At 34.2% G+C, this 22,156-nt stretch overlaps 3 protein-coding genes across 4 annotated transcripts in view; 2 read left to right on the forward strand and 1 right to left on the reverse strand.

The window, feature by feature from the left end:
- Positions 1-10,721, reverse strand: part of LOC113495152 (G protein-coupled receptor kinase 2) — a 64,380-nt gene extending 53,659 nt beyond the window's left edge. For both annotated transcript variants that reach the window (XM_026873760.1, XM_026873759.1), the window contains exon 1: positions 10,196-10,721. In XM_026873760.1, coding sequence (XP_026729561.1) covers positions 10,196-10,247 — 52 coding nt within the window. In that variant the 5' untranslated portion in view covers positions 10,248-10,721. The remainder of the gene's footprint in view (positions 1-10,195) is intronic.
- Positions 10,722-11,944: 1,223 nt separating this feature from the next.
- LOC113495016 lies at positions 11,945-16,292 on the forward strand. The gene is made up of 3 exons (XM_026873576.1): positions 11,945-12,413; positions 12,863-13,019; positions 13,304-16,292. The coding sequence occupies exons 1-3, from the start codon at positions 12,218-12,220 to the stop codon at positions 16,161-16,163; spliced, it is 3,213 nt and encodes a 1,070-aa protein (XP_026729377.1). The 5' UTR covers positions 11,945-12,217; the 3' UTR covers positions 16,164-16,292.
- A 2,429-nt stretch (positions 16,293-18,721) lies between these two features.
- LOC113494675 (THO complex subunit 3) lies at positions 18,722-22,087 on the forward strand. Its single transcript, XM_026873083.1, has 7 exons — positions 18,722-19,024; positions 19,148-19,269; positions 19,360-19,495; positions 19,850-19,953; positions 20,421-20,582; positions 20,821-20,921; positions 21,269-22,087. Exons 1-7 carry the CDS (start codon positions 18,731-18,733, stop codon positions 21,427-21,429), a joined length of 1,080 nt encoding a protein of 359 aa, XP_026728884.1. The 5' UTR covers positions 18,722-18,730; the 3' UTR covers positions 21,430-22,087.
- The last annotated feature ends 69 nt before the right edge of the window (positions 22,088-22,156 follow it).

Genomic DNA, 22,156 nt, shown 5'->3' on the forward strand with positions numbered 1-22,156 from the left:
AGTGACATTAACCTTGATATGCGACCTCGTTGATTAGTTCTAATTATAAAATATATTCATCGTTAGCTTGACAGATTTAATAAATTAATCATCATTTGTTTTGTAACAACACCCGTCGTGTGGTGTAGTATACCTTTGCCGATACATAATCGCTCATAGAGAGTTAGAGGATGATACAAAATAATGTAATTAAAAAATCCGAATAAGAATGTTCATGTTTCTAGTATTCACGAATATCAAATCTAACTGTATTTGTTTCACAAAATATTGGGTAGATCAATAACCAAATCCAAAATAAGATTTACTTAGTAACAAAATTACAAAATGTTACTGTAATTAGAAATCCAGTAACAATCAAAAATAAAGAACAGAAGATATAGAAACTACATTGTATTTACTAATTTACTCGGACACGGTTTTGAACAGTGACAGAAATGTTTCATACTTGTTAGTTTAAAAGCGTTGAAAATGAAGGGAGCGTACAAAATGATAGTTTTAAATGACCAGGAAAGTACATGACATTGAGAAAATAAGTTAGTTTTCGTAATCAATAATATGAAATATGGCAAATATTTTGGCAAAAATAGCCACGAGTCAACTACTACAAGTACATTTTCTCTGTCAAAATTGAGACCTGTATCGCTACTTTAATTTGCCGCTAGATCAAAAGCCCAATCTTGCAAAAGCATATTTTTGTGACTATTTCCGGTAGACTGCCTATCTGTTTTCTTACATATTTCTAGTCTAATTGAAAGTGCAAATTATGAGTTCGTACAGAAGGGTAGGTAGGTATCAAATGTGGGTGCTGTCCTACGTAGGTACTTAGCAGGCTAAATTCAATAAATGATTACCAAACAAACTTACATCATTTAAATACACACTTCTAGAAACATTCTTACGCCAGACCACAACACCAGCACATTTTCATCCAGCCATCGAAAAATCTAGATAAAATCTGAGTCAGAATTTTTTAGACATCGATACGTTCCTGATGACGCTTGTTAGGACGCCACGCCGTCTGGAAACCACGGGGGAAATCACGTTGTGCAATATCATGTTATTTACAATACACGTGTGGATTCTTTAGCCTACAGTACATACAAGTCGCAAATACTCAATGGTAACGAACTGGAAGGATGGCTAACAAAATTAGCCGGGTTTTACGTCATACCTGTACTCCCAAGGATTTCGTAGAATGCTATATTTGACCTCCCTGATGTATTTAGTGTAACGCCTCAATCAGCGATCGTGTATAATTGCATCTAGCTCTCTCTTTAAAAACTTTAGTGAGGTCAAGTGTTTTAACTGCTTTATAATCGACAAAATAGATTTAATAATTCATAGCCAAAACGTGCGAGAAAGCTGAAAAATAGGCTTTTTAAATGGACCGGGATGTGATGAGACACGAGTTTAAATTTCGAAAGTAATTCAATTATTGTAGGGAATGTGGGACAGCGTAGGAAAAATGTTGTTACTTAAAAAAGTCCATCGAAATTAAATTGCTGTTTTATCATGTCACATAGAGCGGCTTTATAATAAACACTATTACTTAACCTAAAAATAAAAGGTTATGTATTCGATGTACGTCAAAACTTGAAAAACTAGTTAGTTGTTTAATTTTCATATTGCATTGCATTAGGTTCTTAGACAACACAAATCAAACGTTCAATTTTAGATCTCGAAAAAATCAATCGGTTTTGTGGTTTCACTGTAACAATCGAAGTCACAAAGAATTCATATCAATTTCTATAAGAAAATACGCCTAACATAGTCATAAGACTTCAAATGTCGGTAAAACGATCAGCATAATTTACAATAACATATTCAAAGCGGCACAAAGAACTGCCTATAATGAAAAAAATATATCAAAGCGATTTGCGTATTTTTAAACGTAGGCAAAAGGTCAAATAATCCAAAACCAATATAACTGGAATTGACAGATTCGATTCAGCGTTACTCCGAAATTGTTTTTTCAGTGGAAAATATTATTTTAGTCTAGTTTCTGACAGAAAGGCTGCTGATTGAGATCTATTGGAACATCGGAAATTTATTTATTCGTGAAAAGATTAACAATGATTGATAAATGTAGATCGAAATTTAACTTAACGAACGGATTAAATACTTTATTATAATACCGTTATAGGAAGCTATAAGTACAACGAAATAACTAGGACGAGAACCATTAAAAACCAAAAAAACGATTAGAAAAAAAGTAACAAAGTTTTTTCTTGTAATTAAACCCAAGATATTATTAAATTTTAACAAAATCGATTATGACGGTTAGCAGTAAGAGTGTAACAGATATACTTTCGCTTTTTAGACACTACGATGGATAGAAGCGAAGCTAATAATACCATGCCCATCTCCTTTCAAACTAATAAGAACGCTGATAACTATATTTGGAAAATTTGTTCAGTTTCATGACACTGAATAAGTAATAATAATTAAGTAAATATCCTCCAGTAAAACGAAGTTTCTACAGCAGTAATATCTTTAGTTTTACGATTTGCCATAAAATATACAATTTACAACATCCATATTCGAGTTTACCGAGGCAGGGCAAGCAACAGTGGGTTTCCTAATTAAATTCTAGGAAAACAAAAGGGCCCTTGGGAAATTTGAGTAATTGATAGAAGAAACACGTTATTAAACTCGGTTAATACTAGGTTGGGTACATTCAATAAATTGTTTATATTATTATTTTTAGAACCCCTTCAAATATCGAGAAATATTGGGCATAATGGCTCCGTTCATATAACGGCAACCTGTAATGTCCAAAATTGTCCTAAATACACGTGCATGATGATAATCAAAAATAGAAGATTATATTTTTTATCGCTGACGTGTGCTGAATCATAAACTGAAACAGAATCGCAGTCCACAATAATAAATTATGTATTTTTTTCAAGTAATAATTTTAAATATTTAATTTGCTAAGCGGTTATGACACAAGTTTCAATTACAAATTGGTCTCTCCGTAATAAGTTGAACATATAATTTGTTTATATTACAATTATTAACAATGTTCTTGTTAAAACAATGCGAAATTGCGAACTACATCAAACGTCTGCAAAAACATTAATGACTCCATGATGTAACACAGTATACTCAACAAGTCTGTAAGGCCGGGAAAATTCACTTTTGAAACAAAAAGATAATGAGATGAAGTGAACAATGCTACGTAATATTGTGAGAACCTACAGAATAAGCTAAGCAGATCGTACAAAGATATGCTTAGACTTGACAGCATTAGAAACAGGTATAATCTGGTTTGCATACGGTTTGACTTCCTCCCAATACTTCATTTGTACTCGTTTTGGACACGCCAGCTTTAATTATAAACAGTAGCTATCAGCGGAGTTATAAGTGCACCAGTATAGAACATACTCGATTACTCTTTTTAGTCATATGCTCTGATTGGACTTAAAGCCAATCCGATCGTATGAATATCACGAGCAAATCCAATAACTCTGAGAACATTTCTACGTAGGTACTAGAATTTGAGAGGAGTTCTTTGGAAAAACTCCTACTGTTGATATGGAAAAGACTCCTTTTTATTTAACAAACAGCGCATTTTGTCAGGACCATATTAAAGTAAAAATCATACACGACAATGTCAACAAAACAAATTAATTGCACGTTAGACAGGATACAGCTATCAGCACCACATTGCCGGAAACTTAATACAGAGTGATAATCCAATTATAAATGTATTGAGCGACGTCACGATGGGACTGAAGGGATTGTGTCACGGATGTCGAGTGACGGGAGGGGACTTGCGGACCTGACGCCATGCTGCTGCATGAAGGTCGGACAGTGACAAGCTATGAGGAAGATCAGCATGATATTTTGACTGACCGAAACCTTTAACGTGAATGTGTACCGTACATTTTTGGTGACGTTTCGTCTACGAGTATTTTGACGCTAAGTAAAAAAGGCTGGGAATAGTTAGGATGCTCATTCAACAGAATCAGAGCCAGTGGCTTTCTCATATTTCAGGACGTTAAGTTTATTTGAGGGTAAAGCCAATAGTTTAAAAAGATTTGACAACATTTTCATCCTCTATTAACGCTCTACCTCCGTCAATATTCTAATCAAATAACACAGTAAATGAATGGGTTATCTTCAATGGTTGCTTATTTATAACTTTCTACTTACATGTGATGATAAGATTAATATCGTCATCATTTTATTTTATTTTTTATAAGGATTAAATTATTTCATTTCAAAAGCAATGAAGAAAAGTGCCCAATAAGTTAGAAAAAAACATGGCATATCATGTTTTAGGTTGCCAAAAATGTTTTGATTACGTTCAGACGGTACTAAAAACATAAAGAAAAGTCTACTCGGTACGCTATTCAATTTGATGATACGACTCTAACCAAAATGCCATAGATATTAAAATAAATGTCAGTGGGACAGCCAGTTCTCATACACATACATTATGTAGTTATTACATTACAAGTTGTTCATACAGCATATAATTAATATATCATTGTAAATGTGATTGGGTTTTTTATTAACGGTTTCTTGCTTTGGTCTCGCTCCAAAGTTTTGGATGTGGAAGGAGCATTTTTTGCATTGTTTCGGACAATTTGGTATAAAATCTTTATAAGCGTTTCTATATTGTAATAGTTTATGAACTCGTACAAAAAACTGTCTTCATAACACAGTTCAACAATGCAAAACAAAAAATCAATTTGAAAGTATTGAAACCACTATAATATAAAAGAAAATTTCAATAGCAATAGCAATAGTTCGTAAACATACTGCGACATTTAAAAATAAGGTAGAGAACATAAACGTTGGTATGAATGTCTAAACCCAAGCATCGACAACAATAATATTGAAAATAAACGTATATTATTGAAATTTACATACGTAAGAGTTGTTTGAATATTTGTATAACGCTTATTACCTCCGTTTAGCACTATTTGGCTAAGAGCGCAAACATTGCGATGCGTATATTTCGTAAATGTTCTCAATTGTGTGCCAATGGCCCAAAAGTACTTACGCTAAAGTATAATATCTCTATTCAAAGTGATTGCGAATCTATTAACATTCTAGAAGAACATTTCGACGAATAGTATAAAAATACCCGGTCATTCTACTCCCTGTCCTCATCCCATTGTGGTCGGCGTCTTGTCTCACAGGATTCAGATGAATACTGCATTGTACATGGAGCGACAGTCTATGACCTTAACATCCAATTTACTGGGTTACAGAAAAAAAAAATCTTTATATCGAACGCAAAAAAATATTTAGTAACAACGAAATGAGGACATTGTAATTCCCTCGGGGTAAGGAGTTAGTCCTTGTGACCGTCATCCCCTATACAACGGCCCTGATTAAATCAAGACTGTTCTGTAGATTTCAGATTAGATGTTTTATTAAACATTTGCTACAGTTTTACAACAGTCTTACTAAATTAAATTGCCAGACTGAAAGCAATGTGGAATTGACATGTAATTTTTTTATAAACTATAAGTGAGTTGCAGATTATCGAAGCGTGCGAATGCATATTTTGTATAACGACGGCAAAATGAGTACAAATATTGCTGTCGTATACCTTTTGTTTAATACCCATTATATTTCTACTTAAAACAATAAATTACACACACTGTACATATCATAAATTCAATACTAGTATAAAATTGATTACTTTCCCATTCACAAGTAGCAACTTATGTAATAGTCTTCGTTTCGATAACATTTCCTCTATTTTGTGCTCCAATCAAAATTCTCGAAAGCATCGGGAAATGAAAATATCGTACTATTCACATTTTCTAGCAGGACCGGATATAATCCGAGACCGTGGGAATGCGCTGACCTTTAATACTGGATTTGTTTGGATGAAAGATAGTACATAGAACAAGTAGAGCAACTGGAAGTAGTCGATTGGATGAAAGATATGATATTGAGACGGAAAACCAAATCGTAAGAGGATGTCTAAAATAATCAATGCATTTAGGATGATTTTTAAATTGCCGCTTTGTAACAAACAAAAGCTTAGATAAAGAAGTAAAGTATTCTTTATCATTTCAGGTGTTTTTTTTAGAATTGTTCGAATCTTCCTACTACATAATGTTGGTCGGTTGACGGTTCGCGGAAGTCAAGTAGAAAGAAGTGAAAGAATAAAGCATTTTGATGAGGTTCGCTGAAAGGATTAAGCCAGGTTGATCATATATATAGAAATGATAATGTTTTTAAGTAATAAATAAAAATAGTCAAAATACATGTTCATTAAATTACCATAGGAACTGAAACTAAACCACATCAACTCCGATAACAGCGTGTGATCACAAATTGTTACGCAAAAATGGACAGATAGAGATTGAAAGGCATCAAATAAATCGGAATCAGTCCTGGGTCACTAGTCTACACAGAACACGATACCGTTCAGTTTCACGGTCACACCTACGCACAAACCCACTCTAAAACTCAGATCTCGTGCATTTTCAAGGGCGCCGTATTATTTACTAACTTGCAGCTGTGGCCGATTTATCTTTAGATATTACCAATTTAAAGGTATGAAGGGTCCCTTAGGATTCTTTTAAATATTTTATTTGTAATTTCCGCTAAATGTAATGGTACTTTGAAGATCAAACAAAACTTAGGTATTTCTTAGAAGAACAGTCTTGGCAGATTCGCTGTTTCTAAGTTTTTTACCTGAAAATATACGGTACAAAGCTTCTTAGTACTAAATTAAGTTGAAAAGGTCTATTACAAAACCCCGATCAAGGCGTGTCTCTAAAATGATTACTTCTGCGACGTCTTCGGTAAAACTTGGGAGATCTTACCCCTTAATCGGACTTTCAAAAACGCTTTAACTAGGCAACAGCTGGGCAGGGAATTCAGACTTCGAAAGTTGTTGCTAAGCGAAAAGTTACAGGGACCACAATTCGCTTAAAATTATTTGTTTTTCATACTTTTGCCCTTAAATGTCGAGAATAAGCAGTCGTTTTGTGTTAAAGAAAATGACAGATTTGAGACTTTAGAACGAAGCATTTGGTGGTACAATAGAATGCTGTTTTGTGATGTAAATTTGAGACTTTCTTCGCCCTTGACTCACTGTTTTTATACAAGGGCAGGGTAAGTGGATTTTTACTGACATCTGCTTCAGTTTTATCGATCATTCTCATCAGATCTAAAATGTTCGAAACACCTAAATCGATTGCGCTTTTTGGTCTACTGTTTCGCTTGCTGGCAAAAGCAACCGAGCACCTTAAAGCCAGAAGGAATCGCAGTAAGATTAAAATACAGAAGAAAATCCCTGACACATTTCACCAACTAATATTAATAACGAGAAACACTCAATTCAATACGATCCCAACTATATTAACATCTGCGAATACAAGAGCACTTTTCTTCACTCCTTACAAAGTTACGAGGATATTTTCTGAATAAAAATATCCATAGCAACACAATGAAGTCAAACCTTACAATATGAATATGACTCGTTCAATGTGTTACAAAACAGGGTTGTGTCAATTAAACAGAGTGAAGGAGGTTATGTTTACTGATTAGGTTCATTGATACCAATTTGAATTAGGTTTGGAATTCAATGACAGTTAATGGTTTTATGATATTGTGGTTTACGAAGTTTTAGAAGATGAATTGTTTAACAGAATAGGGTATTTAAATAAACTTACTAGTTTGATTTTGTCTTTGGTGGCAGACGATTTACGCAAGAGGTTCTTGTTAATGGATTTTTACAGCCAGAATGGAGACTTTGCCTTCTTTTAAGTCTGTGGGAGTTATTTCTAGTAGATATCCTTCGGCGAAAAATATGATGACGATGGTTGTTAAATATAAAAGGCGAAAGTTAAAGTGACAAATATTAGTTTAAATGACAAATCAATAGACGCGATAACACATTATTTGTAACATTCAGATTTCGTGTTATTTTTTTGATAACGTAATTTTAAGTATATTGTAAAAAACAATTTTGATACAGGAAAATTAACAAAAAAAATAACTCTACCTCAACTCGATTTTCGCAGATTGACCTGCCTTTTGCCAAATTAGTTAACTTTATAATAAAAAGTTGAAATTAGGTATTTGACAGTATAATTAATATGGTTAAGTAGATAATGAGGTAGATACAAGGTTAACGACAACCTTTATACATACAAAGGTAAATATTTATTAAATATTTTCCCCATACTAAGTAAGCAGGTAGATATTTTGAATTAAATTTATGCTAATATTGGAATTTATGCTTGTTTTGTTAAGATATGAGTAAATTTATTTGTGTGACACAGAAAAACATTTGAGTTTTCGTCTTCGTATCAAGATATGAATGAAAAGTAATACAAACAGAATAAAATTGAGTATTATTTGTTGTGAATGATCTAAATTTTTGAACTAACTAGAGCAGACCTATGACAGTAACTTTGCGTTACTGTGCTAGGTATCTTAGAAAAATTGCAATTGAAATTTTTCAATTTCGTTTAGGCACGCGTATTTTTCGACATTGGTAGACCAGGGCCAGGGACCAGGGACCAGGGCCTCATCCTAAAGTAATATCATCGTTGTGAGTGTGGAAGAGAGATGCAACTCTATGCCGTGTCTAGGTATGTCACATTTCCACAACCATAATAATATCACCTACTTTAAGATATGCTGGTAGACCCTCAGATTTGAGTATTTCAGTACATTAGATTATTATAAAGAAAAAACATTTTTAAATACTCTGATACGGAACAATCATTTGTGGTTCACACAAATACTTGTCCCAATATGGTAATCAAATTTGCTGCATTTCGCAGTGATACAATGGTACCGGTGATAAGGTTTACCAAATCCTGTTATTCTTTGCATGGTTCGAATATTTATAATATTATCCTGCAATATTTTTTTCATAACTTTTGGAAACAATACTTAATATCTCTGTTAAATTCTTTTATGCTTATTCAAGCAGATTTCTGATTAGCTTCCTGTTGCTAGATTTTTAACGAGCTATTATAATCAAAGGATTTTCAGGGGAGCTGAGATTTTTGATTGATTGAAACAACTTGGTGCTGTTTGTGGATCAAAAAAATGTACCTTAGCATTGATATTTTAATAAAGATAAAAAAGATAGGTGTATGTTCATACTCTATGGAGATTTTTATATAGTACAACGAAAATTAACACCAGTAAATATTTTCACTTGCATAGAGTATGTATAGTGAAAATATCAAAAATAAGTAAACTAAATACTTAAAAGAAAATTTTCTTAAGAAAGCAAAACTGGGGTCACCAAATAATCTGACCACAATCAAAAAAAAATTCAGCAACATCCAGTAAATTGTAGTGATGCTATTGTACTATACACATAACTACCTATATGACCAATAAACCACATATTATTGAGTACCAAAGTATCTCCAAGTAACCGCCAGAACTCCACAAGCAAAACCATTGAAAATTGTTCTATAGTGCAAGAACTAGTCAAGAATATACACATCTAATCTCAAACAACATAATAATTAATCAATACCAATAATCTCTGCAAATAATTACCTACAAGTACAGGAATTTCCTCAATAACACAAATGATTGAATATCAATGTAACATCTATTTATGCACTTATGTTTTGAACACAGGAACCCTAGCAACAAAGTCACACATGAATAATTCTCCACCATCAGAACATTTCTATTATAATTTCAAATCAATGCTCATGTTACAACAATATCATATTTATAGCTCTGTTGTGCAAGAAATAAGGTTCAAAGTTGTTTGTTATAGTTTTAATTAAGAGAAATTATGAGTTAGTTTTTTTTTTATTTAAGAAAAAGGCAACTGTATGTGGACATGCTACTTTGCTTACATGTTTAATGTATGAATGAAGACTTGGAGAGTATTATGGTACTGTTTGCAATTGTAAATAATAATGCTATTTTTTTTATAATCAATTTAAGCACTTTATCTTGTAACTGGTTGTAAACAGTTATAATTAAAGTCATATAATCATAAGTAGTTTGAAAAACATCAAGTTTTTTAAGTCATAAAATGAAACAAGTTTCCAATTCAGGTTTAACAGAAAAATGTTGTTTTGTTTGTAATTCAATAAACAAACAGTGTACTCTGCAACTGACAAGTTCATAAACGCAGAACATGACCAGTCCTCGTTCAAACTTGTTGTCAAGTCTAACTAAGTTGTAATTATAGAACTTGCTGTAATAAAATACGGTATCAGGTACCTACCCTCTCTGGCTTTCAAATAAACAGTGTTCGCGACGATATTCTCTAATTCCATCAGTTCCAGTGTGGCTGATTTTATCGTAGACTCTCCACGAAGCAAGAACCCGCCGCTGCGGCCCCTCAGCCGCCTGCCAGACGCGCACGACACTGCCCATCAATCTGCCCCGCGCTCTTCAACACAACTACTTGAGCCGGTAACTTATACACATAACACTACACCGAACACAGATTAACGTAATCCAACACGCTGAACAGCCGCAAACGCTGCCGTCGGCAATACAGACTCAAGACGCAACAGTTCACGTCTACGGTTCACGATACCCAAGGGTGTGGTGGAAAGGACGATATCATGACAGTCTCTGAGCGGCAAACGATGGCGCGGACGCTCGTGTGCTTAGATAACGATGTAAAATGGTTAGTTTCTTTCAATATATTCGCAAAATGAGCACACGCCCGAATTACGCGAGTTATTGATGACGGACAGCAATACGCTACGAAAATTACCACTTCTACAGTGTTTCCAGTTTCCAGTTGCCATACCTTTACAAAAAAATCTACCAAACATTTTTTTTCTACGATCATATTTCTTTACTTTTTATATAACTGTACAAAGAAGAAAGAAGTTGTCATAATTTCTGCTAAAATATGATGTATTAAATTTGAAATACCCTAAAAATTTAAAGAAGGTAATCTTTCTTTTTGAAGAATGTTCAAGCAGTTCAAGCATGACTAAGTTATGAAACGATTGTGTACACAAATTGAATTGTAAATGTCTTCGACAACAGCAAGTGACGACGATAGTGCCTAGGCACACAAATAGATAGGAAGTTACAATATCGTAACGTTTACTGCCAACAGCTCCGAGTATTTAGCAAATACTCACTTAAAACGGTTTCAATAATCGAAACACTTGTAATGATAGTCGAATCTAATCGTTAATATAATTTGAATATTGCATTAGTACTCTGAACTCACTATGCAGAAATCAACCATTTTTTTCTCACCGGAAGGAATATTTGGAGTTAAGAGTCATTTAAAAGTACTTAACCTATTAGGTACATAGATTTTAAAAGAAATTTAAATCATAACTTAATTACAATATGTTCCCTCATCGCACTGATTCTCACAATTACACTAAATGTCATTTAGCGAAATGTGTAGTAACAGTACCTACAAAGGTTTCCTCACTAACTCTCGTTTTAGAAAAAGTATAAAATAATGAAGCTTTGCCGGGCCACCATCAAGTTTCATGAGACCGTCATCGGACACAGCACATATTGCGAAATCTGGACAACTAAATGAATGAAAAATGAAAACTTTACTTTAGGTTTCTATATGAAATGACTCTTATAAATTGTAATAATGAACTGTAACCTAAATGTTTATTTGCCGTAACAAGAAATGTTTTTCAAATTCAAAATAAATTTCTATTTCAGTTTTCTTTTAATTGTTATGGCAACTAACCAGACGTCAACTTGAGCATGGAGAAGTCTCCCAAATTCTGGCGTGCCGTAAATTATTCAGCCGAACTTAGAACACACGATTTTTCATTTTTATCAAAGAAAGAAAAAGTATTTTTATTTAAAAAAAACTAGGTATTCATGATTGACAGTTCACTCTGTATAGTCTGAATGCCTATCTTCAGTTGTGTAAGGCCTTGAACTTGGATCTCATAGAAACAATCTTAACGTCAGCGTTTTGTTATCACTGGATATTGAAGCAATGGCCATTGACTTATTTTTGTATCTTTATACAAAGTATAATCTTACAAATACAGCTCTTTGCAATTACTATACTCAAAAAGCCAAAGGTTAAAAACATTTTGTGCCAGCTTAGTATATTCAGACGCAGAGATCACTAGGCGCGAAAATTGTCATGGCGATTATAACTGTCAACATGACAGTTAATAGTCAATAGAACAGCATGGTGTTTTGATCTCACTTAGCCAAACTTGCAATATCTACTCAATAATTTGCAATAAATGTATTATATATATTATTAATTTAAAACTGTTAACCAATCAGCATGAAGGGTGACCCGTGTTCAGTATGCGAAGGAACCGACTTAAAGTTGCACGATGGCTTTTATTATTGTGTAGAATGTGGTACACAAAACACAAATGTTAGGGAAACTGTCGTCGAACAAAAGGCGCTGGGAGATGGCACATTTGCCATAGCAACTAGAAGAAAAATCGTCAAACTTCATGATAGTAAAGTTCAAAGTAAGATAATTTTTTAATTTTATATATGAAAACATTTTGATCCTTGGCTGCAGTAAACTAAAGTAAATATTACAGAAAAAACGCGTTACTTAGATTAGTAACCTTCTTTGTATGTTTAGTTTAAATTGTGTCAGTAACTCCTTGTACAGAGACCCAGTAAAATATGATGAACATGACTTGGCTATTCAACACATTTTTTTCAGTAAAGTTTGGAATATAAAATTCATTGAATATATTTATGGGTGTTTTTGTGCATGCATGAAATTCCTTACTGCGAGAGTTGTTAAAAAATATATCTATTTTGTATTCAGAACTGATATGATTATATTACTGGTTGACTATGTGTCAACCAATGGAACTGGTTTCAACTTCTAGGACCAACCACTAACTTGTTTTATTATTTGTCATTTCCAAAATAGAATTTTTATAACATAATAATTATTTTTCAGTGAGCGGGGAATGGTACAAGTGGCACACATTTAACTTTATAATATTAGGGTTAGCCGATGATCTTGTGGAGTTGGGAGCCAAACCAACGTTCAAAATTAAACTATTGTGGATCTGGACTAGATATGTTAAGAAATATCAAAAGAAAAATGAAATAGGGTAAGTTTTAACTGGTTTAGAATGGGTAGATTGTAGGAGAGTAGTGGAAACTTAGCCCAGCAGAAACAACATAAAATATAATTTTTTAATTAAATAAATTAACACAATCTTTTGGAAAGATCACCAATTTAATTGATCTTTTTATGTACTTCTTTATTTCAGTGTGGCAACTTTTATATCACTTTTTCAAGTTCAGCATTTAATTACCGAGTATCAGCACCAAATGTTAAAGTATATGTTTTTCTATATTGCAAGTTTTCCAATAATTATAAAACATTTTCCAGGTTATCTAATAAGACTCGAGAAGAAAACGAAACTCTAGCAACTTTTCTACATGAAGAAGATAGCGGAAGTGACCCTGAACCAGAAGACAATGAACTAGACACAGAAGGAACAAAAAAGTCCAAAAGTAAAAATATAATAGTTGACGGTTCTAAAAGAGACATCAGACAAGTTTCCCGCGGCCTTATACTATCCATGTTGTACCTAGCACTAAACTTAGATAAAAGCCAAATACAACTATCCCATCTATACAGATTCATAAAAGAAAAAAGGTTGAATTTCTCCAACTTAGATAGGTTCATCCCAGAGGATATTGATCTGAAAAGTATAGAGCAATGGCTTAACTTCTTACGTAGTAAAATATGTAGTATGCACAAGGTTCGCGCGCTGTCAATGTCTTTGCTAAGAAAATTAGACTTAGGAACACCTGTAGTGCCAGATTTGAGGAAAATGGTCCATAATTTTACATCTGAACTTTGTCTACCAAATGATATAAAACCGTTGATTTTCTCGCTAATGCATTACCGCCCTTGTGACTTTCTTGATATAAACAATAGAGCCAAAGAACATTTATCCAGGGTACCGGATTACGAGGCTGTGGTCATGGCGTATGTTGTTGTCGCTATGAAAATGTGTTTCGGACTTGATAGTGATTACGAGATTAAACTGTCCAATATCGTTGATAAAATTAACGAAGAAAATAATCTGTCGAAATCACACAGAATAGGAAAATATTCCGAGCGTAGTTCGAGGCTATTTTCGTTTAGAGAATGGTGTAGTTATTTGCAGTTCAGAAAAATTGTTTTAAATAAAAATTGTTTACATATGTCAGAGCAGAATTATTTGGATATTGATGATTATGTGTACCTTGAACACATGGAAGACCTGCAAGCTAATAAAAAGGAACTGCAGGACGAAACAGCACATGATTTGGTCAAGAAAATACACGTAGAGAATGATGTTCGTGTTATTCCTAAAGAGCTGTTTTTACCGACTCTTACGCCTTTGACGGAATATACAGACATTATAATAGAGTATACTCAGGATCCCGAGAAAAGAGTCTTACTCAGTGAAGATTTTACACAATACTCGCTTAAGTACGCTTGCGAAGACTTAAATCTAGAGGATGAAACGAATGGTAATGAAAACATTATCACAGGTGTCAGTGAAAACAGAAAAACTGTGCAAACAGACATACTTGGTACAATAGTTGTTAAGAAAAGCAAAACTAAAATGGTTTACGTTAAGAATTGTGAGAATAGGAATTGGATGATTACCAACCCACCGACGATAGAGCATGTGACGTCTGATGAGCCGCAGACCGATACCAATGATAAAGAAAGTGATTTAGGATATGATTCGGAGAATCCAGCAACTGAAAGAGACGGCAGTATCGAAAATGTGTCTGTTTCCACTCAGAACAAAGATAAAGATGGGCAATCAGATAAAGACAGCACTATTGATGAAGTATGTGATAAAGATAAAGAAGGCCAACCAGACAATGATAAAGAACAAACAGTAGAAGATGAAAATAAACATAAAAGAAAAGTAATCATAACAGAAGAAGATGCTGACAAAAACATATTTGACGACAATTTCATAGAACTCGACGCGAAAGACGAAGTAGAACAAGATTTTTACGACGATTTAGATCCCCAACACTTACAATGCACACCTGAAGATGGACAAAACGAGTTTCCCAACGACGACCTAGACAATGCTAGCGATATATCAGATCATAGTACTGCCAAACCTGATTTCAATCCAGATACTTTTGATAGAGAAAAAGTTATAAAAGAACTGATATTAATGGCCTGTGCTAAACATAAGATTCCAGTACCTGTTGAGTATAAACCGAAGGAACCTAGGAAGAGGAGAGTAGACATGTTTGGTAACGAAGCAGGACCGAGTGAACCGAAAAGAAGGTCGAGAGCAAGTCGTCGCGATAGTAAAAGAAAGGTAGAAGAAATTATGAGTAATTACTACAATCATATGTACAGTGATGCGCTTAATAAAATGCAACAAGAACTCGGCTTAGCTATACGAAAAACAACATTTGAAGATATTATGAATGGAACTCTAAATATGAATCAAACCCCGCCTAATATTGACCAAAATAGTGAAATTGTATCTAACTCTCAAGAACGAATTTCAATTTTCACTGATAATGGATCAATACAAAATGACAATCAATCAATTGTAACTCCTCAAAATGATGTGGTTGAGCCAAATGACAGTCAAGCTGAAGAGGATCTAGACGAAAATTTAGAATCGACATTATTTGACGAAGACGATCAAATTATATTAGACGATCAGCCAAAAGGTGATCCGAAGTTTGATGAAGAAAAGTATGACGTAAAACAGCTTTACATCAAAATAAAACCCGATGAAGACGAAGAGGACATTTTCGATTTACACGAAGACCCAAAATTCCAAGAAATGATCACAAGTAAAGTCGAAGAAAATAAAAACAGCAGAAAGTATTATAAACTGAAAGCAGAGCCTATTAAAACGAAATATGAAAGCGATTCTGAAGATGAAATACCATTAAAAGCTATACAGGAAGAAAAGAAAATGTTTGAAGAAATGATGGCAGCTGAAGAAAATTTTGAGCCTTTGATAAATAAGTTGTATTTACCAGAGTTTAAGTACTGGATAAGACATTATCACAGAGACTATATGACGCGTTCCATGGATTTACACAAGAAGTTTGATGAGGAACTCAAAGAAAATACTCCTGCTAGCTTTTACTTTGTTTTGCATGAATGCGCGGCAATCCTAAACTGTTCGACCTTCTATCTTTATAAGGAATTGTATAATTTGGAACATTATTGTGTGATAAAAGTTAAGAATCCGGATTAAAGCGGATTACGCGCTTGAGGCAATCGGTATCGATTGCTCCAAGCCACTATTGCGAGGTAAACTACTAACTCAGTACTCTATGTATGAAAATGTTTGGAGTGGCTTAAAGCCATTTAATTTATATCCAAAGAATAAAAAGATCTGTTAAAAGCTTGAGCAAAATTGTGTTTGGAAACGGTTATTGGAAATGTGATTTAGTGTTGGTAATTTCTTCACGAAGTAAAAGAGAAAAAGCTTCAATGTTAGTGTTGAAAGTAATTTCACTCAAAGAGTCTAGAAGATGGTCTTTTCGGGGTTCTGTACCCAAAGGGTAGTAACGGAATCCTATTATTGAGGCACTGCTGTCTATCCTTCCGTCTGTCACCGGGATCGGCAGTCTGTCATGAACCGTGATAGCTAGACAGTTGCCGTTAAAATAAAGAACGAGTAAATATCGGCAATTACAGACCAACCGTTTTGGTTTTTTTCAAGCCAGTTAGTAGGACGGAATGGTCAGTGATGCAATTGGGACTTGGTTAAATTTTCTAACCACCGTTTATGTCTTTGAATATACTCCAAAGTAGGTTAAAATCAAAGTACAAAGTAGGCCCCGTTGTCACAATCTAGTCAAAATAAGAGGCCTATGACCTAGTCTCAATAAATAGACAATACGGAATTCAAATACGTACAATAAATGAACTAAGTAAGTTCATATTTTTATAGAAACGTAGATTTAAGGAGAACTAGTAATTTCACTAGGATATACCTCAGATCTAATTAAATATTAAAAAACTAATTTTGTGACGTGGTTTATGTGCAACATAAAATCTATGTTAAATGAATTGGTTTAATAAGTATTCATGAATGCACAAATCTGCTGTGAGCTGTTGTGATCACTGATGATAATATTTAAGATTTGTGTAAAATCACTAAATAAAGAGGTCTGTATTGTTGTATTAATTGCTAAATGTGAATACTTTAACCCTGTTACAATCTGAATTTTTAATATCGTGCGTATTTAAATATATTGTATCGCGTGGATTAGGATTATGCACGCGGAACACTTGGCAACAATACACGGTGTTTTTTTTGTCGTCTTGCAAAAGGAGCCCAGTTCATGTATCCGACATAAAATACCCCTAGGCGAGATTTTTTTTTTATCATCAGCTAAGATAATAAGTACGAAGAAAAATTAAACAAGAGAAATCTGACATATACTCTTAAAATGATAAAAACGCCGCCGCCCGCGCCCCTCACCATTGTTACAAGGCTCGGACCGCGCTCGCAACAGAGCGGTGTTTCTAAAAAACTACGAATTGCATCATAATATTGAATAAAAATTGCATCTTCAATTTATTCAAATCTCATAAATACCTATTTTTTTATCATGAACGTGTTCTAGTCATTGGATACATGAACTGGGCTGCTTTTGTTAGACGACTAAAAATCACGGTGTATTTGCATAAAAAAGACAACTGCGGTGCAATCCGAACGAATATATATATATAAAACAATAATAAATTAAACAAAAGAGTGTTTGTGCATGTGATTTGACGAGAAAAATTTGTTATTATTTTTTTTATTCAGTGATATATTTTGTGATTTGTAATAAAAGTGCACATTGTATTAAATTGGTGTTCTTATTTAAGTCGGTGTAATGACTTAAAATAATTACCCGAAAAGGTATTAATTAAACATTAATCATAACTTCGAAATTCTACCTCTTCTCACAATGCCCACTGGATGCTGGCCAGTATAACAACAAACAGATGTCGGTTAAAAAACAATTCAAATTCATTCCTCCAACTGTCAGTGTCACACCACGATACCTACGTGTTTTCAGTGTGCAAAATGATAATAAACAAGTTGGGTCCTTTGTTGCGAAAGGCTTTATTGCCTAACAGCTTAATAAAGCGAAATTTCGCGCAAGTGGGTCTAGTTATATCTACACCAGCGAGGGTCAAGTGTTCATCGGGAGTAAGTACCTAAATAGTTTTAATTTATACTAGCTGTTGCCCGCGACTTCGTCCGCGTGATAAGAAGATATGTTATGATTTATAACTGCCCTAAACAAACTCTTCAGCTTCATATATTCGTATAGAAGTATAGATTATCAAAATAGTTACTAATTCTAAGCTGTAACACAGATTGCTCTATAATTATAGGTACGTGATTTAATAAATAAAGAAGTAGAATAGCAAACATCAACTGTTCTTTTATCAAAATGTATTGTGTGTTGTCTGTTTTAGGAGGAGATATTGCATATTCTGTTCATGTTTGCCGTATGGTTCACGCCAGTAGCGTTTTTCCACACGCAAATAAAGGTCTGGCGACGTGAATACATTGGCGACCGATATTAATATGCCATTAAAATAGTTGATAATGAATTGAATAAACTGATTTGCTCAATATTTATACAATTTTATTTCCACCAATGTGTTAAAAGCGTGTTCCTTATATACATAACAGGCTTTTGAAGTGGTTTTTATATACTTTTAATTTTCTTTAAGATCAGTGGCATTGTAGGATTATTTTGTTGTTGAACGCAACAATAATTCAACTGACGTTTACTGAGACTGACAGGTAGAATGTCAAAATTGTCAAACAATGCGGCGGTGATTTCTGTTGCCGCTCTTAGTTTTGATAAGACAACAACAATAAACAAAAATAAAATGAAAGAGGCAAAGCAGTCACAAGCCCAGACTCCTATAGAAGATCTGGCGGAGTTACGTAGTTATTTCGCATCGCACAATCTTGTTCGCGAATACAAAGCCCATAGTTCTAAAGTGCATTCAGTTGGATGGTCGTGTGACGGCAGGCGACTTGCATCTGGATCTTTTGATAAAAGCGTAGCTATATTTACATTGGAAAGAAACAAACTGGTAAGATAACATGCCCTTTACTTATGAATTAACTACTCATTCCATTACTTCAAAAGTGAGGTTATGTTTATTTTTTTGCGATTATTAATGCAAACATATTGTATGAATCTGCTTATTTTTTAGGTTCAGGACTTCACTTTTAAGGGTCACACTGGGTCGGTAGACCAGCTATGCTGGCACGCGTCGCACCCAGACCTCTTGAGTACGGCTAGTGGTGACAAATCTGTTAGAATATGGGATACAAGGTAAATTAATACATTGAAAATTTACCTTATAAATTGATCTTAGGTAAATTCATTTATCTTTATGTGATCACATTATTTCTTATTCCTCAGATCTCATAAATGTGCAGCCACAATCCCTACAAAAGGGGAGAACATCAACATAGCTTGGTCACCCAATGGCAGCACTATAGCAGTCGGAAACAAGGAGGATTTAGTTTCCTTTATAGACACCAAAACATATAAAGTGGTAAGTTATACTTCATCATTGGCCTAGCCTTTTCCCAACTATGTTTGGGTTGGCTGGAATTATACTTATAATATAAAAAATATGTTCTATTAAAATGTGTGTATTAGGGTTAAAAAAAACAGAACTGAAACTATCAGAAAATACATTAATGGCATATAATTAATTGATTGGTAAATTAAATAACAATCTTTTTCCATCATAAAATTACACAGTAGAGTAATTGAAAATAATGAATTCTGTGAATAATAAAATAATACAAATAATAGGAAGTTACTGTAGGTATACCTATCATTTTAAATATTTATCCTGCAATTAATAAAATTGGTTCTTAATAAAAGGTTTGATTATTTTCAGGTAACGGAAGAGCAGTTTAACTTTGAAGTCAATGAGATATCATGGAACAACACATCAGATCTGTTTTACCTGACCAATGGACTAGGCTGTGTTCATATACTCTCGTAAGTATTTTTTATTGGAGTTTAATATAATAGAAAATTTTTGTTATGAAGTCTTGCTCACGTGTGTCGTGTATTTTTCGGAATTTGTTCACCTAGTTTCTTACATATCAGGAATCCTTAGAATTGTCAAACAGGTAACTTCATACAAGTGCAGAGTGGAGAGTTGCAAATAATGATTCAGTCCATAACTCAACAATATGATAACTTTCATGGGGCAGATTCAGGATAATGATTTATTTGAAATTGCCGGCCGGGAGTCGAGTTCAACTCGCTTATCCGCCGCCGCGCCTGCTTGAGATGACGGATTACCGTTTTGACAGAAACTAGTCGAGTTTTCCCTATAAATACATTAAACCAATAGTAATTATAATAAATAATGTAAATTTGCCCCACTTTTTGTCCCCAATATTCATACACTGTCTTGCATTTGCACTCGAATTTAATACGAATTTCCTTCATCCCCACAGCTACCCATCTCTAGAACTACAGACAGTACTGAAGGCACACCCGGGCACATGCATCTGCATCGAGCACGACCCGACCGCGCGGTACTTCGCCACCGGCTCTGCTGACGCCCTCGTCTCGTTGTGGGATGTAAATGAGTTAGCTTGTCTAAGAGTGTTCTCAAGGTAATGTATTGTCTTACAATTTGTAGACTTTCTGAATACTATTTACGTTAAAATTTTGAATAATTCACTTTAATATCAACTGTTTTGTCACTACATCAGTTAAATGTAAATTAAACCAGCATATTGGGTATCTGTGCATGTGATTTAAATGTTTGTGAAACCCCCAGCGACGTAAGATAAACTGCACGGATAGCCGAGTGGTTCACATACCTAAATAAGCGAATATTTTTTGTTACAGACTAGAATGGCCAGTCCGCACGCTATCGTTTAGTTTCGACGGGCGCTTGCTCGCGTCAGCCAGTGAAGACCACATCATTGACATAGGGGATACAGAAACTGGTAAGTAAATCATAAACAACGGCATATATAGTCTTTGTTTTTGTCTTTTACTTGATTTGACTTCTAAACCTTTTTCTCTATATTGTAAGGGAGCATGTTATACTTGTATTTGTGTAGTCATCGGATAGCCTAGTGGTTAACGTCATCACGCCAAACTCACAGAGCTCGATTCCTGCTTAGGACAGGCATTTGTGCGATCAAAGAATGCTTTTCCAAATTCCAAAATCTGACTGTTTTTGTGCATGTGACTTGAATGTTTGCAAAACTCCTAGCGACACATGCGGGGCTCATATTTTTTTAAACAAATAAAAGAATCAGTAACAATAATGCTGTGTGTTGTTGTTCAGGTGAGAAGGTAGCGGAGATCCCAGTGCAGGCGTCCACGTTCACGGTGGCGTGGCACCCGTCGCGCTACCTGGTGGCCTACGCCTGCGAGGACAAGGAGCCGCCCGAGAGGAAGCGCGACGCCGGGAACCTCAAGCTGTGGGGGCTGCCCAACAACAGCTAGGGACTAGCATCACTAGGCTGTATACTAGAGATGTTGATGGATAAAAACCCAACAAAAGCCCTAACATTCGCTGTGTGAGAAATAATAATAGTATTCCAACTTTCATACAACGCCATCTAGTCTCAAACTAAACAAAGCTTGTATTATGAGTACTAGACAAATGATAAACATACTTATTATACCCAGAAACAGAATAAATAATCGCGTTTATCACACACACATTGGTTCGGGCCTCGTATCTGCGGTTTTTATAAATCAATGTCTTCAAACCTCAAAGAAATGATGCTCAATGACTGAAGCGTTCAAGTTTTATGTTCATAACAAAGATTGACAAAGATAGTCGTTCAATATTGTAGTATATGTAAATCATCTTAGACCTATCAAAACCTTTTTTGAAAACTGACTACTATAGTTTCAAACGACAACTTACATCAAAAGTATTTCAGTAAGAACATGAGAATGGGTTATACATAAAAAGTCTTTGATCATTTTACTGATACAAAACACAAAAATGAACTTTATAATTGAGCTCTTAGGACATAATTTTACTTGTGGAATGTTTTACATGAAACTTTTTCAATGTATAGGCATTTCATTAGTCGATAGTAAATTCGTATGTAAGTTTAATTAAGGTTTAAAATAAAACTAGAAAGTTATACTTGGTTTTTTATTATATTATCACAGTAACCCATATATACATACAATATAAGTTCATAACTAGTAATTA

Source organism: Trichoplusia ni, chromosome 6, assembly GCF_003590095.1.
Source record: "Trichoplusia ni isolate ovarian cell line Hi5 chromosome 6, tn1, whole genome shotgun sequence".
NCBI lineage: Eukaryota > Metazoa > Arthropoda > Insecta > Lepidoptera > Noctuidae > Trichoplusia > Trichoplusia ni.

Coding starts and splice junctions, on each gene's coding strand:
- LOC113495016 (XM_026873576.1), top strand. CDS start 12,218: ATGAAGGGTGACCCGTGTTCAGTATGCGAAGGAACCGACTTAAAGTTG. Junction 12,414..12,862: donor TCATGATAGTAAAGTTCAAA/GTAAGATAATTT, acceptor ATTATTTTTCAG/TGAGCGGGGAATGGTACAAG. Junction 13,020..13,303: donor CAAAAGAAAAATGAAATAGG/GTAAGTTTTAAC, acceptor AACATTTTCCAG/GTTATCTAATAAGACTCGAG.
- LOC113494675 (XM_026873083.1), top strand. CDS start 18,731: ATGTCAAAATTGTCAAACAATGCGGCGGTGATTTCTGTTGCCGCTCTT. Junction 19,270..19,359: donor GTTAGAATATGGGATACAAG/GTAAATTAATAC, acceptor CTTATTCCTCAG/ATCTCATAAATGTGCAGCCA. Junction 19,496..19,849: donor ACACCAAAACATATAAAGTG/GTAAGTTATACT, acceptor GATTATTTTCAG/GTAACGGAAGAGCAGTTTAA.